The following is a 27367-nucleotide window of genomic DNA, read 5'->3' on the forward strand; positions in this document are numbered from 1 at the left end:
CAAAACCTTAAGATTGGCTTGGCTTGTTGCTGTCTGTGAACTTCCAGAAGTCCTATCTCACAGAAGTGCAACTCTCAATATAATTTAATCAAGTCAATGAATACTGTTTAATAAATAGGCCAGAAAAATTAGCTGAGAGTTTTTCTCGGCGGGATGCGGCGTGCAACCAAAGTTATGGAAGATTGTCCCTTGAATCACTAAGGCAAACTTTGTTGAGTGTCATTTTACATAGAGCCATCACATAAAAAAGGAGTTATAAATAGAAAAAATTCCAAAGTTCTCCCACAGACAGACAGGGAAATCGAAACGTCAAAAAGGAAAAAAAAATAAAAAATAAAAACAAAATAAAAACACAACCACTCCTCCCCCCGCAACCCATTTGCTTCAAGTTCTTGATCATACAGTACTCAACATCTTTGGATATTTTACAATGTACAACTCCAAATTGCAGCAAGAAAAAACAAAAGGAACTAACCAGTCATCTGAAACATTGAGTTTATAAGAAGTCATTACCTTTACAAAATAAAGACAAAAGCCCCAACACCACTGGATTCCAATTTGTTCATTTTTCCTTTGAAAGTTTGGTTCAGCGCCAATCCCTCGGCTGACGGGGGACACGGGCGAGTGGGCTGGCGGGTCCCGGAGGCAGGTGTCTGAAACGGAGACGGGAATCTGAGAGGTGGCCGTCCAGGCAGAGGGCTTCCAAGGACCAGAGTGTTGAAAGCTGCAATGGCAGCTGGTGTGAGGAGGGTCTCTCCTGGGAGCCATGAGAGGGACAGAGTCTGTGCTCTTCCCTGGCCTTTTTGTTGTTTTGTGTGTTTGCTCAGGAAAAAGCCAAGGCGACAGGAAGAGCTGAAGTGTCTTGTGCCCACAGTATGGGGACTGGGGACTCCAGCCCCAGGCCCTCTCTGCGGATGGACTCTCCTCCTCTCTGGGCTGCTGAGAGACCAAGGTAAGCTCAGCAGGGAGGGAAGAGGAGGCAAGGGGAGGGCAGGGACGGGGAGAGAAGGTCAGGAAGGCACTGGGCCGGCACAGCTGTCTTCCTTTTCACGACCTGCTACAAACTCAAGAACCAGGAGAACGTGTGTCAGTCCTAACAGAGCCCTTTGAACCCCCCCCCACCCACTGAGCCCTTTAGTCAAAACCAGGGAGCCACACACTCCTGCTTCACCCCCGGAGTGGGGAGGAAGGCGCTGAGGGGTTTCAAATGCAGCAGAGGGGGCAATTGCCAGCAATGCCAAGGCCTGGAGGAACCCACAACTCGAAAAGCAAACATTAACTCTGGGAAGCCAGGCGTTTTTTGTTTTCAGGACTCAGGTGAAGAGAGGCAGTCGCCAGGTGTTAAGAAGTGGCCCCTGTCCCTTTGATGTTGGCGCCAGGTGTCCCAAGAGACTCTGTGCAGCACTGGAGGGGGTGTGTGGAGATGGGGTCCAGACGGGAACAGGGACCCGCCTGGAAGGCAGGCAGCACGTGGGGTTCCCAGAGCTGCCCGTGCCCTACGGTCAAGCAATGACGCCCCCCACCTCCCGCCACTCCTGGCTAGTTCCGCCACGTGTCTCACCTATGCCAATGTGCTAATACAGAGGTGGACGTGATAACACTAAGTCCAGTAAGATAAACTGTGTCACCAGGGACTTGGGGAGTGCAAAGCTCGATCCTCTCCAGGGTTCTCTTTGGGGGGGACAGGTGTGTGTGTGTTGGGAGTGGGGAGAGAGAACCTAAATTACCAGCCTGCCTTCCATGGCAGGGTGACACCCAGGTACAGAGGCCTGACCTGTCCAAGGTCACAGGACGGGTAAGGGGAAAACTGTCAGGAGGGTCCTGTCTCTGGGAGGCCTCCCTGCCAATAGGGTGTTTCTGTCTATGTGGCAGGTGGGCATTTCTCTGAAGGAGAAATGGGGACTGCTGGGGACTGGCAAGCGACCCCTCGGAGCAGTGCCGGCAGGGCCCACCCTCAGGCCCGCTCCACCCGGTTGGTCTCCAGGCCAAGCAACCCGCCTCCTAAGAGCCCACACAGCTCCAAAGTGCTCCCGGGCACCCAGCGTGGCCCTCCTCGGTGGCGTGGGCCCGTGCAAGTTTCTGCGGGAGAGGCAGAGAGACAGCCAGGGAGAGGGGGCCCGGGCCCCAGGCCCTTCGGGAGGAGACGCCCATCTCAGACAGCAGCAAAAAGGGAGGCAGCTGCCTGAGAAGGCCCAGAAAATGCCCTTGCTGCTGATACATATATTTTTTTCATTTTCCCTTTGTGTTTTTAAAATAAAAAGTTCAGACCCGCCGGGTGGGGCAGAGTGGGCCTGGCGGGAGAGGGGACAGGGCCGGGGGCCGGGGTCGGCCAGGACCAGCCTAGTTGTTGGCTTCAGACATGGAGGCCACGTGGTTGAGGCCGGCGAGCCCGGGGAGGCCGGCCAGGCCCGCGGCCCAGGGGTCGGGCAGCGGGAAGTAGGGCCGCGCGGCGGCCACGTTCTCGGCCAGCGCGAAGGCCAGCAGGCCCCCCGCGTTCCTCTCGGCCTCCAGCTGGGCGCGCCCGAACAGCTTCATCTGCGTCTCCTCGAACTGCCGCTCGAGCTCCTGCAGGCTCAGGGCGCCCTTGGGCGCCGCCAGGAAGTGCTTGGCCGCGCTGGGGCCCGGGAGGCACACGGCGGCGCCGCCCAGGTGGCCGCCCACCTCGCCCAGCGCGGGCGGCATCACGAAGGCCGCCTTCTCGGGCGCCGGGCCGCCGGGCCCGAACAGCAGGCTGGCGGCCCTCCAGGCGGCGGGCTTGCGGCCGCGCCGGGGCCGCGCCATGCGGCAGCTCTGGCGCTTGATGTGGCGGTGCAGGTGGTCGGAGCGCGTGAAGCTCTTGTAGCAGAACTCGCACTGGTAGGGCCGCACGCCCGTGTGGATGCGCATGTGGTTCTTGAGGTCGTAGTTGTGCACGAACTTGGCGTTGCAGTGAATGCACAGGTAGGGCCGCTCCCCCGTGTGCTTCCGCATGTGGATCTTCAGCTTGTCCTGCCTGCAATGCAGAGCACAAGGGTCAGTCCTAACCCTCTGCTCCGCTTTCCTCCAGAACCTGCTGAGGCTCCCTAGTGCCGTGGAGTCAAACCCCACAAATGGGGCTCATTCTAGGATCTCCCTTCAACTCTTGCCCGACTCCAAACAGGTATGTGTACTCACCTGGATTAGAGAGACGGGGAAGGAGCAGTGTCCTGAAAGGCCTCCCCCTGCCCTCCCAAACCTCTTTTCACACCCAAGCTCTGAGCCCCACTCTTTATCTGGGGCTTATCTCACATACTAGAATATGGACTTGCTAGGGAGGTGCTTCCCCCGAAGTCAGCATTCTGGCCTTAGCTCTTTGATGGTGCAGCAACCTTTTCTGATACTGGATTGCATTTTAATGTCATACCCACTCTCTCCAGGCAACAATCTCCCCTCGGGGTTCATCCTTGTGCTTTTGTCCAAAGCCCCTGATCCCATCCCAGCCCCTGGGCTGTTGAGATCTGTCTGTCCTTGGCACTAAGCTGGGAGGCTACAGAAACCCGGGCACACCTTGTTCGAGTCTCTTGCGTGGTGGTTTCTTATCCTAAGCCCTGGGCTCTCCTCATTGTCTGCACAATTTCAGGGTTTACAAAAGAGCCAGGTGCAACAAGAATGCAGCCTAATCTAGGGCAATATTTTTCAGGGTTTAAGTGGTATTACCAGAGGTAAGGTATGGTGTAGGGTGGGGCTCCTATCGGGGGCCTGGGAGGCCCTGCTCCAGCTGCAGACCCACCACTAAATTGCTGGGTGGCCTTAGGCAACTTACTTAACCTCTCTGTGCAGAGTTGAACCTAGCAGAGTGGGGAACCTGCGGCCTCAAGGCCACATGTGGCCCTCCAGATCCCCAGGTTCAGCCCCTTGACCAAATCCAAATTTCACAGAACAATTCCCATTGACCAGGGCTGATGGGGAGAATTTGGGTTTATGTGAGCTGGAGTTAACACACCTCCTGGTGGTCTTGAAAGGAAAACTGACCTCAGGGCTTGTTTTCCTAAAGACTGAGCACTGGGTAAACAAGCCCTGCTGAGGTGCAGGCAGCCAGGCTGCAAGGATTACTCTCAAGATCATTCTGCAGCCTTCCCAGCGGGGCCAGGCAGGCCAGGAAGCTCTCTGTCCAGCCTCCTACCTACTCCCTGCAGGTGTGGTTTGGGTGGAGCGTCTGCATATAATTTCAGGCTTGGCTTTGAGGTCAGAGCAGATGTGGAGCCCAGGTGTCCTCCCTAAAATGGTCAGATTTAAACCATCACACCTGGACAGCAGACCCAAGCCCTGGGCTCCTGGTATCCCCTGGCCACTAGAGGTCTCACGGGCTCTCATTTTCAAAACAGTTCCCCAGACGCGGGGCAGGAGAGAAAAGGACATTCCCATGAACACTGGCTGGCACCAGGGGAGGAGAATCAGAGAGGACAGATCCAGTCTTCCTACCTATGTTCACAAGAGGGCTGGAGGGCCCCTGGGAGGGAGAGACGGAGGGGTGTGGGTGGGCAGGGAGGAGGAAAGGGGATGCTGCTGCCCAAAGCTGGCTGCTCCTCCCCACACCAGACCCTCCTCCCTGCCACATCCCCCTGCTCCTGCCTCTTCTATGCCCCACCAGCCACCCCCAGGCTACACAGTACCCTGCTGTAATACCCACCCTGGACCAGCACTGCTGTGGTGTCTGTAACCCAGATTTCACCCAGAGGATTGGATGTGTGAGCAGAAAGGGGCCTTAGCATCTAGGCCAGTGGGTCCCAAATTTGAGTGTGCATCAGAGCCATTGTCAGGACTTGATGAAATAGTGCTGGGCCCTATTTCCAGAGGTTCTGATATAGTAGGTCTGGGGTGTCGGGAGGCAGGCAAGGAATTTGCATTACTAACAAGTTGCCAGATGCTGTGGATGGTCCCTGGACCACATGCTGAGAAGCAATGGCCTAGGCACATCCTTCACTCTGCAGCTGGGCAGACTGAGGCCCAGACAGGGGAACTTGCCAAGATCACCCAGAGGGAATAGCAGAGCTGGGACCCTGGGAGCCAAGGCCTCCTTCTCCCCACTGCACTGTGACCTGTGTAAAAATGTAAGGGGGGATGCATAGTGCCATCTGTTACCCTATAGTGATTCGCCCAGGCTCTGATGGAAACACAGATGGTAGGTGGTCAGTGAGGTTCCCCCACCAGGGCCTGGCAGAGGGCTCAGCTCAGAATCAGCTGTGCAGGGCTTTAAACACATCATCTCATTTAATCCTCACCATAACCTTAGGAGATAGATTTTTTTTTAAATTTTAATTAAAAATAATTTAAAATAATACTAATTAAACAATAAGTAAAATAATATTAATTAAAAATAATTCTATGCTTCATATGGAACCAAAGAAGACCCTGAATAGCCAAAGCAACCTTAAGCAAAGATAACAAATTGGGAGGCATCACTTTATCAGACTTCAAGCTTTACTACAAGGTTATAGTAACCAAAACAGCATGGTACTGGCACAAGAGCAGAGACAGACTAGTGGATCAGAACAGAGAACCCAGATATAAAACCATCCTCATATTGCCATCTGATCTTTGACAAAGTAGACAAAAACATACACTGGGGAAAAGAATCCCTATTCAACAAATGGGGAAATTGGATAGCCACATGTAGAAGACTGAAACCGGATCCGCACCTCTCACCTCTCACAAAAACTAATTCATGATGGATAACAGACTTAAATCTAAGGCATGAAACTATAAGAATTCTAGAAGAAGTCAGAAAAACTCTCATAGATGTTGGCCTAGGCAAAGAATTTATGAAGAAGACCCCAAAGGCAATCACAGCAACAACAAAAATAAATAAATGGACCTGAGTAAATTAAAAAGCTTCCACTCAGCCAAGGAAACAATCAATAGAGCAAATAGGCAACCTACAGAATGGGAGAAAATATTTGCATGCTATGCATCTGGTAAAGGGCTAATAACCAGCATCTACAAAGAATTCAAGCAAATCAGCAAGAAAACATCAACCCCATTAAAAAGAGGGCAAAAGACATGAACAGAAGTTTTTCAAAAGAAGATAAACTAATGGCCAATAAACATGAAAAAATGCCCAACATCTCTAATCATCAGGGAAATGGAAATAAAAACCATGAAGAGCTATCACCTAACTCCAGTGAGAATGGCTTTTATCAAAAAGTCCCACAAGAACAGATGCTGGCGTGGACGCAGAGAGAAAGGGACACTTATACACTGTTGGTGAGACTGCAAACTAGTTCAACCTCTATGGAAAGTAGTATGGAGATACCTCAAAGAACTTAAGGTAGACCTACCATTTGATCCAGCAGTCCTACTACTGGGTATTTGCACAAAGGAAAAAAAGACATTTTATAAAAAAGACACTTGCACTTGAATATTTATAACAGCACAATTCGCAATCGCAAAGATGTGGAAACAACCCAAGTGCCCATCAATATGAGTGGATTAATAAAATATGGTATATATATACCATGGAGTACTACTCAGCCATAAAAAATTGGTAAACTAATACATTTTGTAACAACCTGGATGTGTTACTAATACATCTTGTAACATCCTCCTAAGCGAAGTATTGCAAGGATGGAAAAACAAACACCACATGTACTCACTATTAAATTGGAACTAAATGATCAACACTCATGTGTACATATGATAGTAAAATTCAACAGAAATCATACAGGTGGGAGTGGGGAGGAGGGAATGGGGAAATTCACACCTAATGGGTACAATGCACACTATCTGGGTGATGAACACACTTATAACTCTGACTCAAACTGTACAAAAGTAATTCATGAAACCAAAACGTTTGTACCCCCATAATATTCTGAAATTTTAAAAAGTCACTGTTACACCTAATTAGTAGCATTGACTCTTAGGGTCACTCTCAAACAATGGACAATGCAAACGGCCACTCTTCAAATGCCAAGAGCCTAATATAAATATCCACAACTTCTCCCAAACTTTTCATTAGGGCATCTAAAATAAATCTCATTTCAGTGGCAATTGCCTCAAGAGCATAAGAAATGCTGAGAAGGTGTCTACAATGTCCTTTGAATTGAGCACCTGCCATGGGCAGGGGAATACACGATTTCAGTGGCCCTGGAAGGTCACTATTCAGAGGGAAGGTACGGTGCAGGGGTAGGCCTACTCCGGGAGTCTGGGAGGCCCTGCTCCAGCTGCAAACCCACCAGCAACTTGCTGGTGACCTTAGGCAACTTACTTAGCCTCTCTGTGCAGAGCCGAACCCAGGGCCAGACATTAATTCCCATTGTCCAGGGTTGATGGGCTTGTGTGAGCACCAACACACTTGGTGTCATTCCCTCACTTGGACAGATGAAGAAAGGATGCCCCTGGAAGTCAAGAGCTTCCCAGAGGTATCCAGCCAGTTAGGGGCAGAGGATACGTGGGCGGCTACCTGGGTGTGGTTTGCTTGCAGGCTGTTCTAGGGATGAGAAACGGTGCATTTTCACGTCAAAGACTCCCAGGCCCATGACCTACAAGGGCTGTCACAAAAGCGCAGACCAGAGCAATCAAAGAAGGGCACTTGTAGCCCGCTTTCTGCCTCTGTGGTCAGAAGACTGGGCATGCCAACAGGAGGAACTCGGCCCTGGGCAGGACTTTTTGTGGGAGTGGGGGCAAGCAGCGGGGAGGGTGGGCAAAGCTCATGATAAGCTAGTCCTGGAAAAAACTTTAGGATCATCTAGTTGACTGGCAGCACTTGACCACATTCTGATTCATAGTCGGAGTCAGGGGCCCAGCAACCTGCACTATTAGCAGGACCCTTTCCAGGACCTTGAAAACACTGATCTAAATCAGTTTTCTCATGTTCAAGATAAGGAACACAAGGACCCGAGGGGGAATGACGTAGGGCCACACGGCCTCCTTTTCATGTAATGAAAGACATATGGTTGTTATGACATGTGCGCTGCTGGAGCTGGGCCTGGAGCCACGTGTGCTCCAAGAACTGGACCAGGTCCCTTCACTGCCCTGGGCCACAGTTTCCAGATCTCTAAAATGGGTGCTGGGCTGCACCATGCTGACCCCTGGTGCTCCGTGAGTGTTTGCATCTGGGTAGTGGGCTTTTGCCGAATCTCTTTCTGAAGTCTGTTTTGGCTGGTTGGCTTCACTTGTGACGGCTCTGTACTCTTGCTTCTTCCCAAATTTAGTCTGCATGTGGGAACAGCATGAGTTTGAGTGGAATATGTTCCAGGCTGTATCTTAGTTACTTCCCTTCAGGAACGGAGTCTCCCCGGGCTCTCGGTCCAGTGCCCACGTGCTCACTTACCCCTTAGCATGGCTTTCGAGGCTCTTTACAAGCTCCTTCCTCGACTCTGCCAGCCTCCTGCCTGCCACACGTGGATCACACCAGTCCCCTCGCAGGCCACGCTCGGGCCCACTTTGCATCTCTGAACACCCACCAGCAGGCACTGGACGGCCAGTCCCCCAGCACAGAGCTGCCACGTTGCAGGGTGGATGCTCAGTAAGCCCTGTCTTCTTCCCCTTCTGCACATGTCTCTTGTGTTTGGACACCGATGCTCCAGCCTTGGGGCCCTCCCAGAAGGCCAAGCCCAGAGCCAGGGTGCCCCTTCCTTCCTGGCCCTTCCCCCTGCACCCATCTCTTTCATCTCCTAGTTCTCTCTTGCAAACTGCCCTGGCAGAAATCATCTCCTGCTCAAATCCCATCCCCCTCATCCTTCAAGATCAAATTCAAAGGTGGTCCTCCACAAACCCTGCCCTGTCCACCCGGGGCCTCGTGCTGTGACCCAGGTCCCTGACCTTCCAGAACACCAACCTTTGAGGCAGGTCACCTGCGACACAAGGAGGGGCAACAGAAGATCATGTGTCAGCAGCACCTTCGCCTGTCCCCGGTGGTCCCATGTGTGGCAGCACTGCCCTCCCCGCAGGCCGAGAGCTACATCTGCATTGTCTTTGGCCCTGCTTGGACCACACAGGTGCTCCTAGTGGATGAGAACACATGTCCAGAGGCCGCCTGTGCAAGGGCCGCCTTTATTTCCGTGTGCACATTACTTCCAGGACAAGGGCCATCACGTGTGCCATTTCCCTTAGCTGTCCCCCAGGCAAGCAGAGCCACACCCACACCCAGCTCCCAGAGCCCTGCCTCGTTAGGAGTGCAAACAGCAAGACGACACGGCACGTTCACGAGCTGGGAAGCAGCGATCCCCAGCTGGTGAGAAAAGGAACCCAGACTCACGGACATCCCTCCCGATTCTAATCTTTTGCACGGACCAGGCGTTAGCTGAGGGCCAGGCAGTTCAGCCTCGGCTCACCAAGGCCTGTGGAGTCGGTGTTACCCTCATTCTCACGAGGAAACGGAGGCAAAGAGAGGTACAGTCATATGCTCATAGCTTCCTTGATCTTGGGCAATATACCAATGTTGTCATAAAACTGGGAGCAACCTTAGGGAACATCTACTACAATCACCTCAAGTTACACATGGGAAACTGAGGCCCAGAGAGGGGAGGAGACTTGGGCAAGGTCACACAGCTTGTGAGACATAGGAACACAGGGTGGGAACCCCGAACCTGGGCCCCCTGCTCTTTCTAAAACGCCTCAATCCACTGACAGCTGGTGAGCCCTCCATGCATTTATTCAGTGACATTCACCACACGGCACGCTTCCCCCAGCCCTCACTCACCATGGCATTGGCCCCTGCTTTGATGAGAACCTGCCAGACGCTCCAGCATACCCTGGGCATGCACGACGCTGAACGTAGGTACAGAGCATGCTCGTCGTGCATTCGCGACAGACCAGCGGAGCAATTTCAGACCCTCCAAGTCCAAATCCGACATGCTCCTCTCCGGGCCTGGTCCCTTCGTCTGCCGTCTCGTTCCATTTCCCTGCACTGGGGGCCCAGCCGAGGTCACACGCCCCCAAGCCTGGATCTGCGTTCCCCCTCCCAGCTCGGAGAGCTCATGCTCGGGAAAGATGTGCGAGTCCCCATGAGCTCATTCCCTGAATCAGACGAGAGGGCTGTGGCCTCGGCCTGAGGTCCCCGGCCTCCAGGACGGCTCCCAGTCAGGAAAAGGCCTTCCCGGCAGCGCCCACCCACACTTCTTGTAACCTGACCGTCTGAGACAAACTCTTCCTGCTCCCACTGCTAACGACATTACATTATCTTAACAAGGTTCCCAGAGCCGTCCTGAGTGGGAGGACTGAAAGAAAATAGAGGGGAAGCGAAAGGCGGGCTCCTGGCCCTGTCTGGAGAGCAGACAGCTGTCATTGGCGGGGGACGAAAAGTTATAGCCTTTGGGAGTTTGAGAGGGACCGGGCAGGGGCTGGGGAAAGCACAGCTTGTCAGAGCCACTTCTTAGGGCGCAGAGGTTGTCCAGCCATTCCCAGGATGGCATGTCCCCCATCTGTTGTCTTTGGGACCAGTCTCTTCTCGTCTTGCAGTTTCTCACCCTCAATACTTGCCCCATCAGACGTGGCTGGGCACGCCCGCCCAGGAGCCAGGCTGGGGCTAGGGCAGGGGCTGCAGGAGGGAGCCTGGCCAGCCGCGCTTTCTAGGAGCTCCCGGTGGAGGGGCCTGGGGGGCAGGAGGCAAGACCCACGTGGCGGGAGTTCAGACGAGGGAGACACGGAGGCCTTCACAGGACCCAGTCCCAGCCGGCAGTGATGGCTGCACTTGGGGCAATGAGGTGTGCAGGGGCCACCTGTGATGTCTGTGTGCACAGCAGTGTCCCTCTGCATGAGGACAAATGCCTTCTACTCTTCCCTGGCTCACATGGTCCCTGTTCCTCAAGGCCTGTCCTAGGTGTCACCTGGGCAGAACCCTACAGTCCTTACCTGTGGCCCTGGCTCCCAGGCTCCCTGGGGACGGGGGGTAAAGGGGCACTGATGAACAGGGCCTGGGGTCACCTTGGAGCAGACTGCCTCTGCCCCATGCCCTGGAACTGCTCCTTTCCTCCCGTCAGACCCGAAAGGGACAGGAGCTGTCTCTCTGTGGCCAGCACAGGAGCAAATCAGTGCCCTTGAACTAAGCCGAGGGAGTGTAAACACAGACAGGCAGAGGGACCCAGAGCCCGAGTGGTTATGGGGTGACCCGAGCTAGGAGGGGACAGCACGGGGCTGCCTGAAGTCTTTGAGGCCCCGCCTGGGGGCATTTCATAACTGGAACAGGTCAGTGGTGGGACAATTGGTGGGACTGGCTGAAATCTAGAGCTGACTCAGGGGAGAGGTTCCTGACACCAAGGAACAGACCATAGCAGTGTGGGGAGGCCTCTGTCCCTCCTCTCAGAGGCCACAGGACGACAGCAGCAGGCAGGGCCTTAGGGCAGAGGGGCTCCGTTGGAAGGACTCTTGAAGTCATTAGGATTGGCGTCCCCATGGGGTGTGGACACTCTGGAAGGTGGCATCTGGGACCCTATAACTCAGAGCCTGGTCAAAAGGGCCCCCGTGCAGGGGAAGGCTGGGCCCCTCAATACCCCGCAGGACTCCAGCTCTCCCCAGCATCGGGGAGGGAGAAGACGAGGGCTGCCAGAGGGCAGAAACTCAGCTGCGACTACAGAGAGACTCCAGAAGGGGAACCAGGGTCCAACAGGAGGGATCGAGAGCGAGAGCGCTGTGGCCAGGGTCCCTCTCCACCTCTGAGCGGGGGCAGCAAGAGGGACACTGCGGGGCCCAGTCTCAGGAAGGGGCGTGGCCTTGTAAGGGAGCCTGGGAGTTCTAGGTCAAGGAAGCAGACACCGCTGCTTTCAGTGGCTGCCAAAGAGCCTCCAGGTGGGAGGAAGGGTATGGATCGTGGTTGGGGGAATTCCGCCAAAGAGAAGGTCCCCATGGAAAGGCTGCTAGTGGCCGGGACTGCAGAGAGGACTACAGGAAAACCCCAGCCTGGACAGGCCAGGCTCGGGGCTCTTCAAGCACAGAAAAGAATCCTTGCAGGGCAGCTCTGGGGAGGGGGTGGGAAGCAAGGGCCAGTGGCTCTGAAGAATGCGTGGGGAGGGGAGTGGGGAGGGTCCGACACAGACAAGCCCTGATTGCTCTGAGCAATAAAGTCCCTGAAGGGAGACAGGCCCGAGCAACCTCCTCCACCCCTCCTGGGAAGAGGGGGACCCAGGGCTTGTCTGATCTTTTTCAGGAGGGTCAGAGCCCCGTGGAACCGAGCCAGGGGAGGTGCTGATGGGGCTGGAATGCAGCTGCTTGGCTGGAGACAGGCCTGGGGCCAGATGGCTGTCATTCTGCCAGCAGGAGGAACAGGGGAGGGCAAGGCAGATGGCTGGATGGCCTCGGCTGCCCCACTGCTGATCTGGCCTGGAGGGGGGACTGCAGACACAGAGGCCACCCCAAGTGACCACCAGGAATGTGCTGGGAGGGAAGATTCTGGAATGTCACCCCCCTATACAGCACAGCACCGCTGCCCACACCAGGAGGCATGTTCCCGTGTCCAGAAGGCGAGCAGTCTGTCTGCAGTGGCCGAAGGAGGTTAAAGCTTTCCCCAGGGAGGCCAGACCCGGCGTGGGCCTCACGGAAGGCTGTGCCTGGCAGAGTCCCGGGGGGAGGGGTGGGGAAGGCAGGGAGATGGGGACTCGGGGTGCCGGGTGGCCTCACTGTGCGGTACTGGTGCCCTGAGACGCGCATCCCACTGGAGTCACCAGCCGGGGGCTCCCCTGGAGGGAGAGGTGCTCCCAGGGTCAGCCATCTGCCGAGGGGACAGGTATGGGAGGTAGGGCCCGTACTGGCAGGAGAGAGCGCTCCAGGCTCATTCCGGGCTGGCTGGCCTGGCTCTGGCCTGTGAAGAGCTTCCTGTGTCTTTGAAGTCATTCCCAGGGTTCTGGAGTGGGGGCTGGAGCCAGGCCCACTGAAGACACGTAAACGGTGTGGTGTATTTGGCTGTCCCTGTCATCCCTGTGCTTTTGTCAGGCTCTGCTCCCGTGCTCCAGCCAGCCCTGGGGGCCAAGGTGGGCAGGGCAGCATCACCCAGGTGGCATTGGGCTGGCTGAGGGGGTGAATCTTGGGGACTTTGGGTCCAGCTGCTCTGTGGGGTAATGGGAACGGAGCTCCCCGAGGCCAGCCCTGTGGGCAGCTGGGGCGGTCAGCAGCTAGGGGGCCGGGGACACACCCTGAGTGCACAGGCCTGCCCATCTGCCTGGAAGATTCTCCCCAACTGCCCCCGGAAGCATCTGGGACAGATTCTGCTTGGGGTTTCCCTCACAGAAGCAGCCACCTGGAAGCCATCAGTGTTGTCCTTCAAAGCAGTCACCAGAGGAGCCTGCAGAGCTATTTCAGCAAGGCCACTGTCACGAACGCATTTCTGAAAGCCTTTTCTGGCAACTTCAAATAGAGTTTCCAAGCCACCCAAGAGAGCAGGTCTCACTACATTATAGGACTCATGTTTCTTTGCCCCTGGAAAAGCACAGTCCCTGATTCCAGCCTGATTCAAAAAATTTCACTCCATCCTCAGTGCAAAGCTTTGGGTCCACTGAGGAAAACCAAAAGAATGAGCCTCCAGCAATTCCCAACCACACATCTCCACGAGGGTGCCGGGCGCCAGCCGGGCCATTAGAACAAGCGTGGGTCTCTCAAGGTGGGCTCTTTGAGGGGGCAGGGACAATGTTGGGGAGGGACCTTGTCTCACAGGTCATGGTCACGGGGCAGGTATGGCCAGGCATCGTGCACAGGTGACACGCTGAGATGACAGAGCCACTCACCAGAACCCTCCCCACGGTGGACTCGGCTGAGAAGATCAGCCTTGCACCAGGGACCACAAATGGCACCAACAGGCCATATTTCCCAACAATGTCCCCTGGCTGGGGACAGATCTGACCCCACGTCATCCCACCAGTCAGGTTTGACTGCAAAAGTGGCTGTGCAGAGAAGACACCTAACACACATTTGCTGAATGGGATGGAGTCTATGAAAGATGAAAGGTTAATAATGTATTGATTTCAAACTTCAAATTTTATAACGGCATAAAGTGCTTCCTCTCCCTAACAAGGAAAGGCGAAGGGGAGAACATAGAAAGAGGCCCATCCCTTAGGTGCGACCCAAAAATCACTGAAAGAGCCGACAGGAGTCTCTGCAGTCTCCTGGCCACAGACCTTGCTGTCACACGTGGCCTGGGATTCAAGTCCCCACCCTGCCATTTTCCAGCCGCGCTTAGACACGGCCAGCCACCCTGTGGCGGTGGCTTGTAAATGGAGGCAATAGCGTCCCTCATCTTCCCAGGGCATGGCTGGGGTGACAGTGCACGTAATCACTTGGGACAGGCCCTGGCAGGCAGAACGTGCTTAGGAAACAGCAGCCGCTGCTTCTCCAAATAAAATGCAGGGGCGGCCCTGCACTGGGGGCCTCAGATGGGGAAGGAGAGCGGGGAGCCGAACATGCAAGGTGCTAAGGCCCCTCACTTCCTTCCAAACCAGAACAGCTTTGCTCTGGCCTGTTTTATGTCTCGGGCTGCCGCCTAATATTGTGTTTGAGAAATACTTTAACGCCCAAAAGAGTCTGAAAGTCACCGCACGAGGTGATGCCTACTCCTGTCTACCAATGAACTTGACATGTGTTTGGGATGCAGCTGGGTCTCTCTCTCCATCCCAGCCCTGTGTCCCTCTCGGCTGGCACCCCACGGCCTCTGGCCCTGTCCCCGACACCCCTGTCCCCACCCAGGGGCTGCGGATGCGCACCTGGTGAAGCGGACCTCGCAGATGTTGCACATGTATGGCTTCTCCCCGGTGTGGGTCCTCATGTGCCGCGGCAGCTTCCCGGCCCCCATGATGACCTTGTGGCAGATGGGGCACTGCTGAGAGGCCTTGGGCTTCAGCTTTCGCTCCTCCACCAGCGGCCAGGGTGGGAAGAGGCCCCCCAGGTGGGTGGCACTCAGGAAGTTGAGATAGGCACCGTAGTCGTTCTCCGCCTTGATGGGGCCCAGAGGCCCCCCGGGCAGGTCAGGGAACATGTCCTTGAAGAAGTCGCTAGGGAAGGGTGGCGGCGGGGGTGGGGGCAGCTCCTCCTTCTCCTCCTCCTTGATCTTCCGGTTTTTGATGACCAGATCCAGCGGCCCACTGTCCATGGGCTGCTCGGGCAGCTGGGCGAAGGCACCGAAGTCCCCTGGCCAGAGGTGTGGGAAGAAGTCCGGGGTGAACGGAGACAAGGAGGGCCTCCTGTCGGGGATGTTGGCTTTGGGGTACAGGTTCTCCCTCAGCAGAGATTCGATGGAGAAGTCCCGGATCACGCCCAGATGGCCAGGACTGCCGGCCTGGAAGGGATCAGGGAAGTCCCTGGGTGTGTCTGAATAGGCCTTCTCCGTGAGATGGTCCGTCTTGGAGGGGCTTTGGTGGCAATTGATGTCCTGGGGGTCAGGCAAGTTTTCCTGGTCAGCAAAATCCTCCGTGTCATCATCGTCATCCTCCTCTTCCTCCTCCTCCTCCTCCTCCTCGTCCTCCTCGTCATCGTCATCTTCGTCATCGTCGTCGTCCTCCTTGTCGTCCTCCTCCCCACCGTCCCCCCCGGGCTCCATGATCTCCAGGCACACGTTCACGATGCACTGGATCTCCAGCATCCGGGCGGCGTTGAGGATGTGCTTGACGTTGCCGGCGGTGATGGTGAGCGTGGAGGTGTAGGCGAACTCCAGGATGGCGGCCAGAGCCTCGGGCTGGACAAAGTCGATCTCGTAGACGTAGGGCTGGCTGGCTAGGGTGCCGGCCGTGAAGAGCTTCTTGAAGTACTTGCTGCAGGCGGCCAGGACGGAGCGGTGGGTCCGGTACTCCTGCTCCTGCACCACCAGCAGTACGTCGCAGAGCAGGCCATCGTGCCGCTGCTCGTTCAGGCTGCACAGGACCTCGCTGCTGTGGTTGGGGAAGGGAATGCCGATGAGCTCGTCAATGCCATTGGCCATGTTCTCAGCCAGAGCCCTGCGGAGACACACGGAGAGGGAGACCGGTTAGGGAGCATGACCCCTTGGCGTGAGGGCTTCCCTGCACTATGGGGCCGGTCTTCCTACCTCTCGGCTTTGCCTGGTCTCACCTGCAATTCACAGCCCAGCTCGCAAGCTGGGGCTTTTCACTGGGCCACTGGGCTCCCTTTCCCGGACCCCTAAGACCCTTGGAGCTAGGGGTCATGGGCAGCTGGTGTCAGCTACTTAGCAAAGGCTGTAGGGGCTTCTCGCAGGCTTGAGATAACTGAATTCCATTTACTTGATGTGCAGTTGCAGAATACCACGATGGACAGCCACTGGAAACCCAACTCTTCCCTACACTGCAGGGATGGTCCCCACCTCTTACTTGCACAACGGCTGCGGGTCAAGGACCACTCAGTGCTTCTGTTGAGAAAGTGCTGTGGCTCGTTTCACAGATCCTCTGACTCTGTCACAGACTCACACATTGCACTGGCTACTAGGAAGCTCAGAACTAATTTTGCAGCCCATTTTCAGCCCGTGAATAAGGCCCTTGTGGCATATGTTTTGCCTACGACCTTACTCCTTGGTTCATCTTAGTTGATGAAGTTTCCTTTCATTTGCAATTCTTGATGTTTATTTAAAATGCTAACTTCCTATACAGGTATATATGTGAGCACTTTCACCCATAAATAAACATTTAAATTCAGTACAAATCAAGGGCATTGTTAGCTGATTTATCATGTCTGTATTCTGTTATCCTCATGAAAATACAAACCCCTGTGGGGAGAAGCCTCTTCTCAGACAACTTATCATTATATGTGTTATACGTGAGGTGTGGCTAGTGGTAGCCACCAGGAGACAGTGGGGCAGCACAGAGGACAACTAGTGTCCCTTCCTTTCAGGAAGCACAACTCCCTGCCCAAGTGAACCTATTGGACCTGGATAGACCTCAGTGTACGCCAGAGTATGTAGGGCCCTCCTCCTTATGGCAAAGCTTGAACTTGGCCCGTGGAGAAATCCTAGCAAAGGCCTCACCCTTATTGTGTTACAATTAAAGTGGGGAGAAAACAAAAAGCAAAACAAAACCCAAAAGCCCTGCACCCCAGTGGGCAGAGCTCTGGGGGTCCTCACACATTTACCTTCTGGATGTGGGCAGAGGTGGGGGAGGGGGCCCACGCAGTGTGCTGCGAGTGCGGCACCAGCACACGCAGGGGGACGGGTGCTCCTCCCCCCTCGCCTTCTCCTTTGTCACGGAGCAGCCTGGGCCTTCCCTAAGCACACCCACCTGGCCAGGTGCTCAGGAGGTTTCCCAGAGCTGAGGCCGTGTTGTGTTTCCACCTTCGCACCTTTCAAAGGTCCAGACACCCCACAGTCCATGCATTCATTCCCTAAATATTATTGGGTATTCCCCCTGTGCCAGGCATGGTACTGGACTCTGGAGATGCACAGAGAACAAACCAAGAAGGCCCCTCCTCTAATAGAGCTTAAGGGGACATAACCACTGTGATAAAAATCTAGCAAGGGTCATCAAAGAGAGTACACAGATGGCAAAGAAGCCATCTTATCTGAAAAGATGTTCAACGTCATTAGCCATTAGGGAAATGCAAATTAAAACTATAATGAGATCTCATTACATACCTATTAGAGTGGCTAAAACACAAAAACAGTGGCAACACCAAATGCTGGTGAGGATGTGGAGAAAGGATCACTCATGCATTGCTGGTGAGAATGTACAATGGCACAGCCGCTCTGGAAGAAGGTTTGGCAGTTTCTTGATAAACTAAATATGCAACTACTATTTGGCCCAGCAGTTGTGTTCTTGAGCATTTACCCCAGAGAAATGAAAACTTAAGTCCACAAAAAAACCTGTACACAAACGGTCATGCCACTTTATGCGTAACAGTCAATAACTGGAAGCAACCCACACATCCTTGAATGGGCAGATGGTTCAGCATGCTGTGCACATCCGTAGCACAGAATACAACTCAGCAATCAAAAGGAACAAACTCTTGACACCAGCACCAACCTGGATGAATCTCTTGGGAATTATGCTGAGTGAAAAAAGCCAGTCCCAGTGGGTTATATACTATCTGATTCCATTTACACGACCTTCTTAGCAACAAAGTTACAGAAATGGAGAATAGATGAGTGGTTGCCAGGGACTGAGGAGGGGCCACGAGTGGGAGGGAAGTGAGTGAGGGGCTCCTGCCAACAGCCAACACCAACTTGCTGGTCATGTGAGTGAGCCCCCTTGAGAGTGGATCCTCCAGCCCCAGTCGGGCCTTCAGATGACAGCAGCCCTGCCTGACATCTTGACTGCAGCCTCATGAAGGATGCTGAATCAGAACTGCTCAGTTAAGCCTCTCCCACATTCCTGATCCACAGAAACTGTGAAGCAATAAATGCTTATTCTTATTATAAGCCTCTAGGTTTTTGTGTTGTTACTCTGCAATAGATTGCTAATTTAGGGACACTATTTAGTTCATAGACATTATAGATTTGTGATATTTATCATGACAATTTTCTGGCAGATGGCAATTAAATGTCTCAATCTAACAAAACCTGCAAGTTACGATAATGTTTTGATAGATGGAAGTAAATGTATTGAGGAAGTGACACCTTTTTCTAATTCCCATAAAGACACCCTGTAGGTAGCAGGGTCCTGACCTTCAGAGGGGCCTTGTCATCTGAAAAGACGGTTTGTAAATGAAATGACCCTTCAACTGTTAAGTAAGAAGCCAAAGTCAGTAAAAACCCAGGAAATTAGTTCTTTATGGAGAGCCGTTTTCTTGCTTGCTAAGGGCTTATTCCTTTAAAGATGAAAATGGTTTAAAATGCTTTTCAGGGAAAATTCCCACCACTCCTTAAGCTTTTCTCTGCCTTCTTAAATAGAGGAGCTGGAAGCCGCTGGACCATGTGCTGGTGAGCAGTGTCTCACTGCGGTAATTGTGGCCAAGCCCTCTGCAGAATGGAGAGTGGCTGTCCTATGCTGAATGTCCCATCTCCTGTGCTGCTACTTGTGACACAGAATCAGGAAACCATAGCTGTGTGACCTTGGGAGGCCCCTCCACCTCTCTGGGCTTCTGCTTCTTCATCACGTGACCAGATGGTCATGAGAAGTCTGATAACACCCGTCATGACCATGAGGAGCTAGAAGGACAAAGTGGGTCTGGTCATGGGGAGGGGGCAATAGGCCCCGTGACCCTGGACTTGAAGGCTGGTCTGCCCAGCAGTGATGTCTCACTGTGCCTTGGTGTGTGGCCTTTGTTCCGTTCCTGGGGAAAGGATGAAACCATGGTCCTTTGGGGTTGTCTTTCCAGGCGGGAGACTCACCTCAGGGGTGGGGATGGGTGGGGGTGGGACGCGGGAGCTGTGTCAGGAGGCAGGGGCTGCCACTTGCTGTTTCATTGTCTCTTTGGGAAGAAGTGCCCCCACCCCACAAGCTAGGAGCTTCCCTGGTGACCCTGAGATTCCCATGAACGTCCCGGAGGAGGAGGAGGTGCTGTGCCCCTCATGCCCTGCCCCACAGCCCTCCCGTCACCCAAGCTGGGGCAGTTCTGTCTCTAAAAATAACACACCATGGAAAAAAATTAAACATGCACACGTGAAAGCCAAACCAAACCAAACACTCTCAACAGCTAGTAGAAGCTTGATGCAAAATACAAACCTCTAGTAGGAAGGGGACAGAAAGAAATATGCAGATCAAAAATAAAGAGGAAAGAAGGAAAGAGGAGAAGAGGAGAAATGGAGGAAAGAGGTTAAAGGGGAAGAATGCAGGGGGGTTGAAACCATCTTAGGGGTGGTCACCTTTCCAGAGGGCATTCCCTGGGCCTCTGCCCTCAGTGGAAGGTTCTAGAACTCAGGTCCAAGCAACCCTGTTTGACAAAGGCAGCACTTCCCATCTCTGGGCCTCGGCTAATTCAACTGTGAAATGAGAGCGTCTACACTCCCAGAGAGAGACTGTGCTCCCCTCTCTCCCCAGCGAGGGGCCAGCCAGCCTTTGTAATAATAACCTACTCCAGCTACCATTTATCCAGCGCCTGCCGCGGGTCAGTTATCAAACCGCTAATCCTTCCTCAACCAACACAACTCTGAAAGGTGTGTATTTGTATCAGCACCTCCAATTTAGAGATAAAGAGACAGGAATAGGGAGGGCAGGTGACTCGCCCATTGCCACACAGCCAGCAAGTGTCTGAGCCAGGATTTGAACCCAGCTGCATTTGGTGCCGGAGCTCGTATTTGTTCCCTTTCACCACACCGCCCCACACGAGTCCAACTCCAGGGCAGGGGGATTGGAACCCCTCCCCCTGAAGCTTGTCTCTTAGTCTAGGGGTTTGATCAGAGCCAGGCTGGAGGGATGAGCACCAGGGAGTGGAGACGCACGCTTGCCAGGTAACTAAGGAAGCTGTCGGGGGACTCAGTACTGAGTGCGAATGAGAGGTGTGGAGGGAAAGGCACCAGACCCCCAGGGCTGGGGGTCAGGGAAGGCTTCCAGGAGTGGTGGCCTTTTCTGAGCTGTGAAAGATAGAGAACAGAGGGGCAGGAAGAACATGCCCCACATTATTTGGATCTGGAAGGCTTTGGATTTCCAGAACCCCTTCTGAAAATATGTGTGCCCTGGATTCCCTGGGTGGGACCTCACAGAAGCTGTTCTCAGCCAGCCCTGTGCCTGGAGTTCATGAAGAGGTTGGGGGTGAGGGCTCTGCTCCCGGACAGCCTGGGTTCATATCCCGGCTCCACCACTAACAATCTCTGGGTCTTGGTCATTTCCCTCCTTGAGCTCAGTTTTCCCAGCTGTACAATGGGGATGATAACAGTGTCTACCTCGCAGAGCTGCTACGAGGATCAAATGAGTAATGCACATCAAGTGCCTTCGGATGAGTATTACGTGCCCAACCTGTGTTAGCAATTGGGAAGTCCAGGAAGGACACAGACCCCTAACGGGTGTCATGGTGGGGATGGGACCATACCAGGAACCAATGTACCTTCCGCACAGTTTTGCAGAGATCTGTGCTGTTTAAGTACCTTCCCCAAAGACACTCTGAGAACGGCCCTTACCAGCTCCCAGGGCCAGCCCCTGGCATGTGTAGGGCATGACAGTCTTCTAAGGTCTTTTCATGCCTCCTGTGTCAGGTACTCCTAACTCAATGAGGCAGGTAAAGCTGGTAAAAAAAGTATCTCCATTTTACAGACAAGAAAACTGAGGTGCTGAGAGAAGCCTGCACTGTAGGCCACACGCAAATCAGTGTCAGAGCTGGCACTAGAACTAGGATGTGTTGATGACCAAGCCTGTGCCCCCTCGGTTAGACCACAGGGCCCCCAACGAGGTGCAAGGTTGCCTGGCCACTAGAGAACCCATGTTCTAGGCTTGGTTTTACCAGGAACATGAAGTGGAGATGTAGGCAAATTGTTATTATTATTATTTATAGAGAAAGGGTCTCACTCTGTCACCCAGGCTGGAGTGCAGTGGCATGATCATGTGATCATAGCTCACTGCAGCATTGAACTTTTGGGCTCAAGCAATCCTCCTGCCTCAGCCTTCTGAGTATCTGGACTACAGGCATGTGCCACCACATTTGGCTCATTTTTTTTCTTCATTTTATTTAGAGATGGAGTCTTGCTATGTTGTCCAGGATGGTATTAAACTTCTGGGCTCAAGCGATTCTCCTGCCCCAGCCTCCTGAGTCGCTGGGATTAAAAGCATAAGCCACTGCACCCAGCTCAGTGTAGGTAAATCAATTCCTGCTGCCTCACTTGCCTTATCTGGGAAATGGGCAAGTAATCGCATGGATCTCACTGAGTGGCATGTGAGTGGAGTGAGTTAACCTGAGGCACTAGGCACACTTGGGTTGTTTGTTAAGTCCCATTTCCCTTGTGAGGTGACCTGCTTCAGGGCAGGGTCTTTTCTTATATGTCTATATTACTCCCAGGGCACCAGCAAGCAGGAACATGGTAGACACTGAATGAATGAGATCAGTTCAGATAAGCAACGGGCGCTCACGCTGGTAATCCCAGCACTTTGGGAAGCTGAGGTTGGAGGATCTCTTGAGGCCAGGAGTTCTACACCAGCCGGGGCAACATAGTGAGATCTTGTTTCTATAGAAAATTTAAAATTTAGCTAGGTGTGGTGGTGCACTCCTACAGTCCTAGCTACTCCTACTCGGGAGGCTGAGGCAAGAGGATCACTTGAGCCCAGGAGTTTGAGGTTTCTTCAGTGAGCTATGATCAGGTCACTGCACTCCAGCCTGGGTGACAGAGTGAGACCCTGTCTCAAAATAAAATAAGCAATGGGGATAGCTTTGAAGTGACAAAAGGCAGTGGGATGGCCCCAACCCTCTGCCTTGGGGACATCTGACGTTTGAACAGAACCCTACCGTTCGTAAGGCACTTATATTAACTCATTTCATTCTTACTGCTGGTATAATGATCCCCGTTTGATGGAGATCAGAGAGGCTAAGTGATCTGCCCCAAGTCACCCACCTAGAAAATGGCAGGGCAGAGACTGAATGTCTGCTCGAGTCCCGTAGCTTTCTTGTCCTCCATGGCTGCCTTGGTGGTGTGACTTTTGGGACAATTCTATTGCTATGATCCACAAGTCCAGCGCCTCCCTGAATCCTGCTCCCTTCAGCAAGTCTGGGGCTCAGGATGGTGGTTCCATCTGCCAAATCCCCAGAGCAGGCTGGCCCCAGCCCGCAGACTCCCACTGCCCCGGCGCCAGCCCCACTCATCTCCAGCCTCTGGCTCCTCCCCTGCCCAGGCCTGGAGTTTCAAAGCCACCTGGTGGAATGAGTGGCTGTGGTGAGGGTGGGCTGGGGGCATCGGTGTGCACACAGGGGCAAGAAGGGATTTCCTCTCCAGACCTGGGAATGAGGTTGGGCAGTGGCTACCTGGGTCCCCTGAGCAGGTCCTGACTCCCTGTGGTCTGCAGCACTGAAACCCACAAGGGGGTGGTGGGTCGGGCAGGACAAAGGGTGGCAGAACTGGCCCCAGCAGCTGGCCAGTCCCAGATCTCTGCTGGGCGCGCCCCACCCAGTCTTGGCAGTTTCCCCAAGCAAGGCGGCCACACCCCTTGGCCCCGGAATGCCCCTGGGCCTCAGCGGCCCCAGAGGCTGGGGCCAGACATGTGGGCTGGGAGGCTGGGCAGGGCGACTTCAACTTCCAGCCTGTGCCCCGCCTGCCGCGAGCACCCCAGGCAGAGCACCCACACTGGGTGAAGCCGCCCTCACCTGCTCTGCCACCCCTGCCAGCACGCACCTGGAGCCCACCGTCCCCAGCCCAGCCAGGCCCACTCAGGTCCTCAGGGTTTCTGCGCAAATGGCTCTGAGCTTTCTTCCTCTGCCAAAGGCGATGGCCATCCAGATGTTCCCCTACAGCTGGGCCCAGGCCCTCCCCACCTCACACAGTTGTGCCCCCCTTCCCCGTTCCCCTCCATGCCGAGCCCCACCCCCTGCCCCCAGGACAGGGCGGGCAGCGGCCCTGCAGAGGCCAGGCCCAGGAAGCAGGTGCTCCTGGGCTCTCATCCCAGCTGCTTCCCTCCGTGTCTCCACATCTGGAGGCTGAGTTTTTCCCTCCTGCTTCCCCATGTCCTGCTGAGGCCCCTGGGTTAACAATGCCACGTGCCTGCTGAGTTTTACGTGCAGAGAAGCTTCCTCCAGTGCAGTTTTCTCTGTAGGCTTTCCTGCATCCCTGTGTACAGAAAGGATTGTTTCTCCACTGTGCTGATGAGAAGCCCAAGCTCCTGCTGGTGAGCTCATTTGCCCAAGGCCACAGAGCTAGCGGAGTGACAGAGCCCCAGACCTCAGGCTCAGTGCCCAGGCTCTGCCTGTTGACTGCAGCCTCCTCATCATCGCCACCTCCTCCACCTTCCCTCTGGCTCCTCCACCCTCCCTCCGGCTCCTCCACTGGTTTGGTTTTTAGCAGAACAGGGTCTGAGGTCACTGTAGGAGTTTAGAGCAGGGCCGATAGCCAGGGTGGGCTTCTCGCCCCCTACATTCTTGGCACGGATGAAACATGCACCAAGGACAGGCTTGAAGGGCACCTAAGAGGGTAGTGTGAGGGAGGGACAGCGTCACACCTGGTCTTTGGGGTTGGGTGTGGGGGTACATGAGCTCAGAGCCGTTCAGTCACCCCTGGAGGAACCTAACTGCCGGCGTCTGGGTGACCCTGAGGTGGCTGTGCTGGGCCGCTGTTCCATCCCCTACCTTTCAAAGCAATTTCACCTCCTTGGTGGCAGGCAAGGCCATTTTATAGACAGGATACTAAAGTAAAGTGAGGTTAAGGCCACAAAGCAAGGGGTGGGATGGGTTGGAGAGCTCACATCTTCCCTGGGGCCATTGCTGTTTCTACATGCCGTGGACTTGCAGGGAAGACAGAGGAAGGGGGTTCTCTCAGGGGCTGCCTGTCCTTGGCACGGAGTGAGGGCTCTGTCCCGTTTGAGGCAGGCGCAGCCTTGGGGAGGGGGGCTACTGCGGCAGCCGGTGCACAGCCCATGGGAGGCTGGGCAGGCAAATAGAGCGGTGCCCTTCAGGCTGTTGTTCTTTAATTATTTTTTCTTCCTTTATTTATTAGAGGGTGGGGGGGACAAGGGGGGAAGACTTGTTTTCTTTTAAGAAAAATCGCACACCTCTTTCTTTATGTTCAAAATAAAGGATTTACTACTTGTGTTTATTACAGGCGATTTCCTGAGCCAGAAAACTCCTTGGGAGGCTTATTAAACCTTATTAAACCACTGAAAATTTAGATAATAAAATAAATCACTTGTCTCCCATAAACAGCACCAGGCCACGCGTTACTGAGTTGCAGAATCCCAGCTGCCTCTGGTGGCCTTTCCAGGAGGTGTCCCCGGCTGGTCTCCCGCGGCTCCCTGGAGGGTGGGGCTGGGTGGGACAGCCTCAGCCCACTGAGGACAGCTATTCCTTCTAGCATTTCTGCCCAGAGGGCTGTCTTCTGCAGAGAAGTGGGAACGGTTCAGATTTTGCTAGGTATTTAAGGGGCTGTGTGTGGACGCCTGGGTACAGTCGTACCATGTTTCGACCGTTCCCGGGGATCTTTTCACATTTGTTCTAGAAGGCGCTGAGGCAGCCATACAGCTGGCTGGCCTCTGAATGCATGGCAGTCCCCGCACGCCGCCTCTACCTGTCGCAGGCCCCCGCTGCTGCAGTCAGGGCTCTGGAAGCCGAGTCCGTTGCTGCTGGGCCTGGGGGCTTTACAGTGGGCAGAACGGAAAGTGATGCCAAGTGCAGAGTCACAGCTGGAGTAGAGAAAGGCAGAGAGCACGAAGTACAAAGTCTGGGAAGTGCCCAGGGGTGCAGTTAGCAGAGGGGGACTAAGCCCTCGGTGGGGAGGGCCATAATTAAAATCCCAGCTCTGCTCTGCAACTGATGAGTGGTGTGACCTTGGACCAGCCAAGCCCTGCTTTGAGCCTCAGTTTCTTCTTTTATGTGAGACTAGGAGGCTGTTAGGGTCTCGTACTGCCCACACACTAATCCACATAGATATTTTGGCTCCCTGGATTCCAAGGTCATACCCAGCTCAGCTTGGGATGTCTTGGGGCATCTGCGCCGGACTGCGGATTTCCTGTGACCTTGCCTTTGCCCTCTTTTCACCTTTACCTTAGGTCTCGCAGGGACTCTGCCAGGTAACACAGGAAAGTGAGGCTTTCAGAAGATGAATGTTCAGGGTCAAGGTGGGGTTATGGGTAGAGTGATGGCGACTCCACAGACCAAAGATGCTTGATATGCTCCCACCTGCCCCAGAGGGGAGGCGAGGACACGGCTCAGGGTTTCTCTTCCTGTCACTGCAACAGTGGCCGAGGTAGGCAAGGAGCTGGGGGTGGCACTTCTCCAGAACCTGCACAGATTCATCACAAACACCCCCAGAGGGCTGGTGTGTGGGGCAGGGCACAGGGACCCGACTCATCCTACCATACTGCTGACTTCAGGTCTGCCTGGCAGAGCACAACATAGAGGAGACAGAACCAAACCGGTAACTAAGACGGACTGAGGGCCCATTTGGTACCAGTCCCTGTCCTAACTATTTCACATGGATTCTCTCATTTCATCCTCTCAAAAACTCCACGAGGTAGCTTCTGTCGTCATTTTCACTCCATTTTTCAAATGGGAAAGTAGGTCGAGCTGGGACTTGAACCCAGGCAGGTGGGCTTCTGATTTCCCAAGCAGTCTGCAGAGTTCCCTCTCAACTGCATTTACCCATCGTGCTAAGGGCTGGAGAAAAGGGGTGACAGGGACGGAGTTCCTGGCCTTAAGAACTCATGAAGAGTAGGAGACGAGTAAAGACAAGACCTAAACTAGCGCACTTTGCGTCAGAGAGCAGGAGATCTGCCGGGCTCAGGTAGGGCTCTCCACCAAGGAAGTGAGGCCCCAGGCAGCCTGGGGTGTGGGGCAGGGGAAGGAGAACATTCTGGCAAAGGGAACAGCATGTGCTAAGGAAGGCACAGAGGCTAAACGAGCATGGCAGGTGTAGACAGGAATAGCAGGTGGTTTGGGGTGCTGGGTTCAAAGATGGGAGTTCAGTGAGTTCAGAGACAAGCAAGCAAGGCGGAGAGCAGGGACAGCTGCAGCCCACCATGGTGGGGTTCTCGGGTATGGGTGGGATGATAAGGAAGGGAGATGAGGGGCCTCACGTGCATTTGGACCGTTTAAGAGCCCACAGGAAGGAAGTCAGGGAAGGTTCTGGATGGGAGAAGAAGCTGATTTGAGGAAGGTGTCAGCACAGGCAGTCCTGGAGTGGGGAGGGAAGGGCGGCTGGAAATCAGTTAGGAGATTGTATCTTCCCACCCATGAAGCCACTCCCCTGCCCTTCTCTTGCCCCAGACCTCTGTGTGGGATCGGCCGGGGCGGGGCTCCAGTGGGGGTGGGAGTGGTGGGAGGAAGGAGAGCAGGGTCACAGCCAAGTACTCGTCACAGGTGTAAGATGTCCTGGTCATGCCTCGGCCCTCGACAAACACTGCAGCCTCCCTGATGTTGTCCACCTCAACTTGGAGACAAGGCCCAGCCGGATGGCCCCAAGGATCCCACCCCTGCCTGTGTTTTCCAAAGGAAGCGAAACCTCAGATTCGCCTCAGAACTTGCACTTTTCTACTCAGCAAACGCCATCCACCACAAGAACCGCCTAGCGTTTGGCTGGGAAAGAACAAACTGGAAGCTTGCAATTTCCAGGCTTAATTGCACAGTTACATATAATGTTATTATATAGAACTTTTATTGCACTGAGAAAGTCCAAGCATTTCCTTTTCCTATTTATACTCGAGCCCAGTCTCTCCTCTGCTATAATTTCCTCCCCTGCCCACTGCAGAAGCTGACAGCTGTTCGGTTCCGGGAGCCCTTTCCAAGGAGGGGGCAATTAGGATGTGAGACGGAAAGTCATTTGTCACAAGTGGTTGACTCGTGGAATATCAGTCAATTACCAAATGTTATTGATCACTCCTTATGTGCTTGGCCTGGGCTTTATGCTGTGTGAGGGTCTACAAATGATCTGCTTTTGAGGGGGTGCTGG

General features: G+C 54.2%; 1 protein-coding gene across 1 annotated transcript in view; it reads right to left on the minus strand.

Annotated features, from left to right (window-relative positions):
- Positions 1 to 478: 478 nt before the first annotated feature.
- The window catches only part of ZBTB7C (zinc finger and BTB domain containing 7C), a 91876-nt gene continuing 64987 nt past the window's right edge, over positions 479 to 27367 (minus strand). Inside the window, exons 2-3 of the mRNA XM_045527675.1 lie at positions 14643 to 15869; positions 479 to 2992 (exon numbers count right to left, since the gene is read on the minus strand). Of these exons, the coding sequence (XP_045383631.1) occupies positions 2341 to 2992; positions 14643 to 15853 (1863 nt within the window). The 5' untranslated portion in view covers positions 15854 to 15869 and the 3' untranslated portion in view covers positions 479 to 2340. The remainder of the gene's footprint in view (positions 2993 to 14642; positions 15870 to 27367) is intronic.

The sequence above is a fragment of the Lemur catta genome, chromosome 16 (assembly GCF_020740605.2).
Source record: "Lemur catta isolate mLemCat1 chromosome 16, mLemCat1.pri, whole genome shotgun sequence".
Lineage (NCBI taxonomy): Eukaryota > Metazoa > Chordata > Mammalia > Primates > Lemuridae > Lemur > Lemur catta.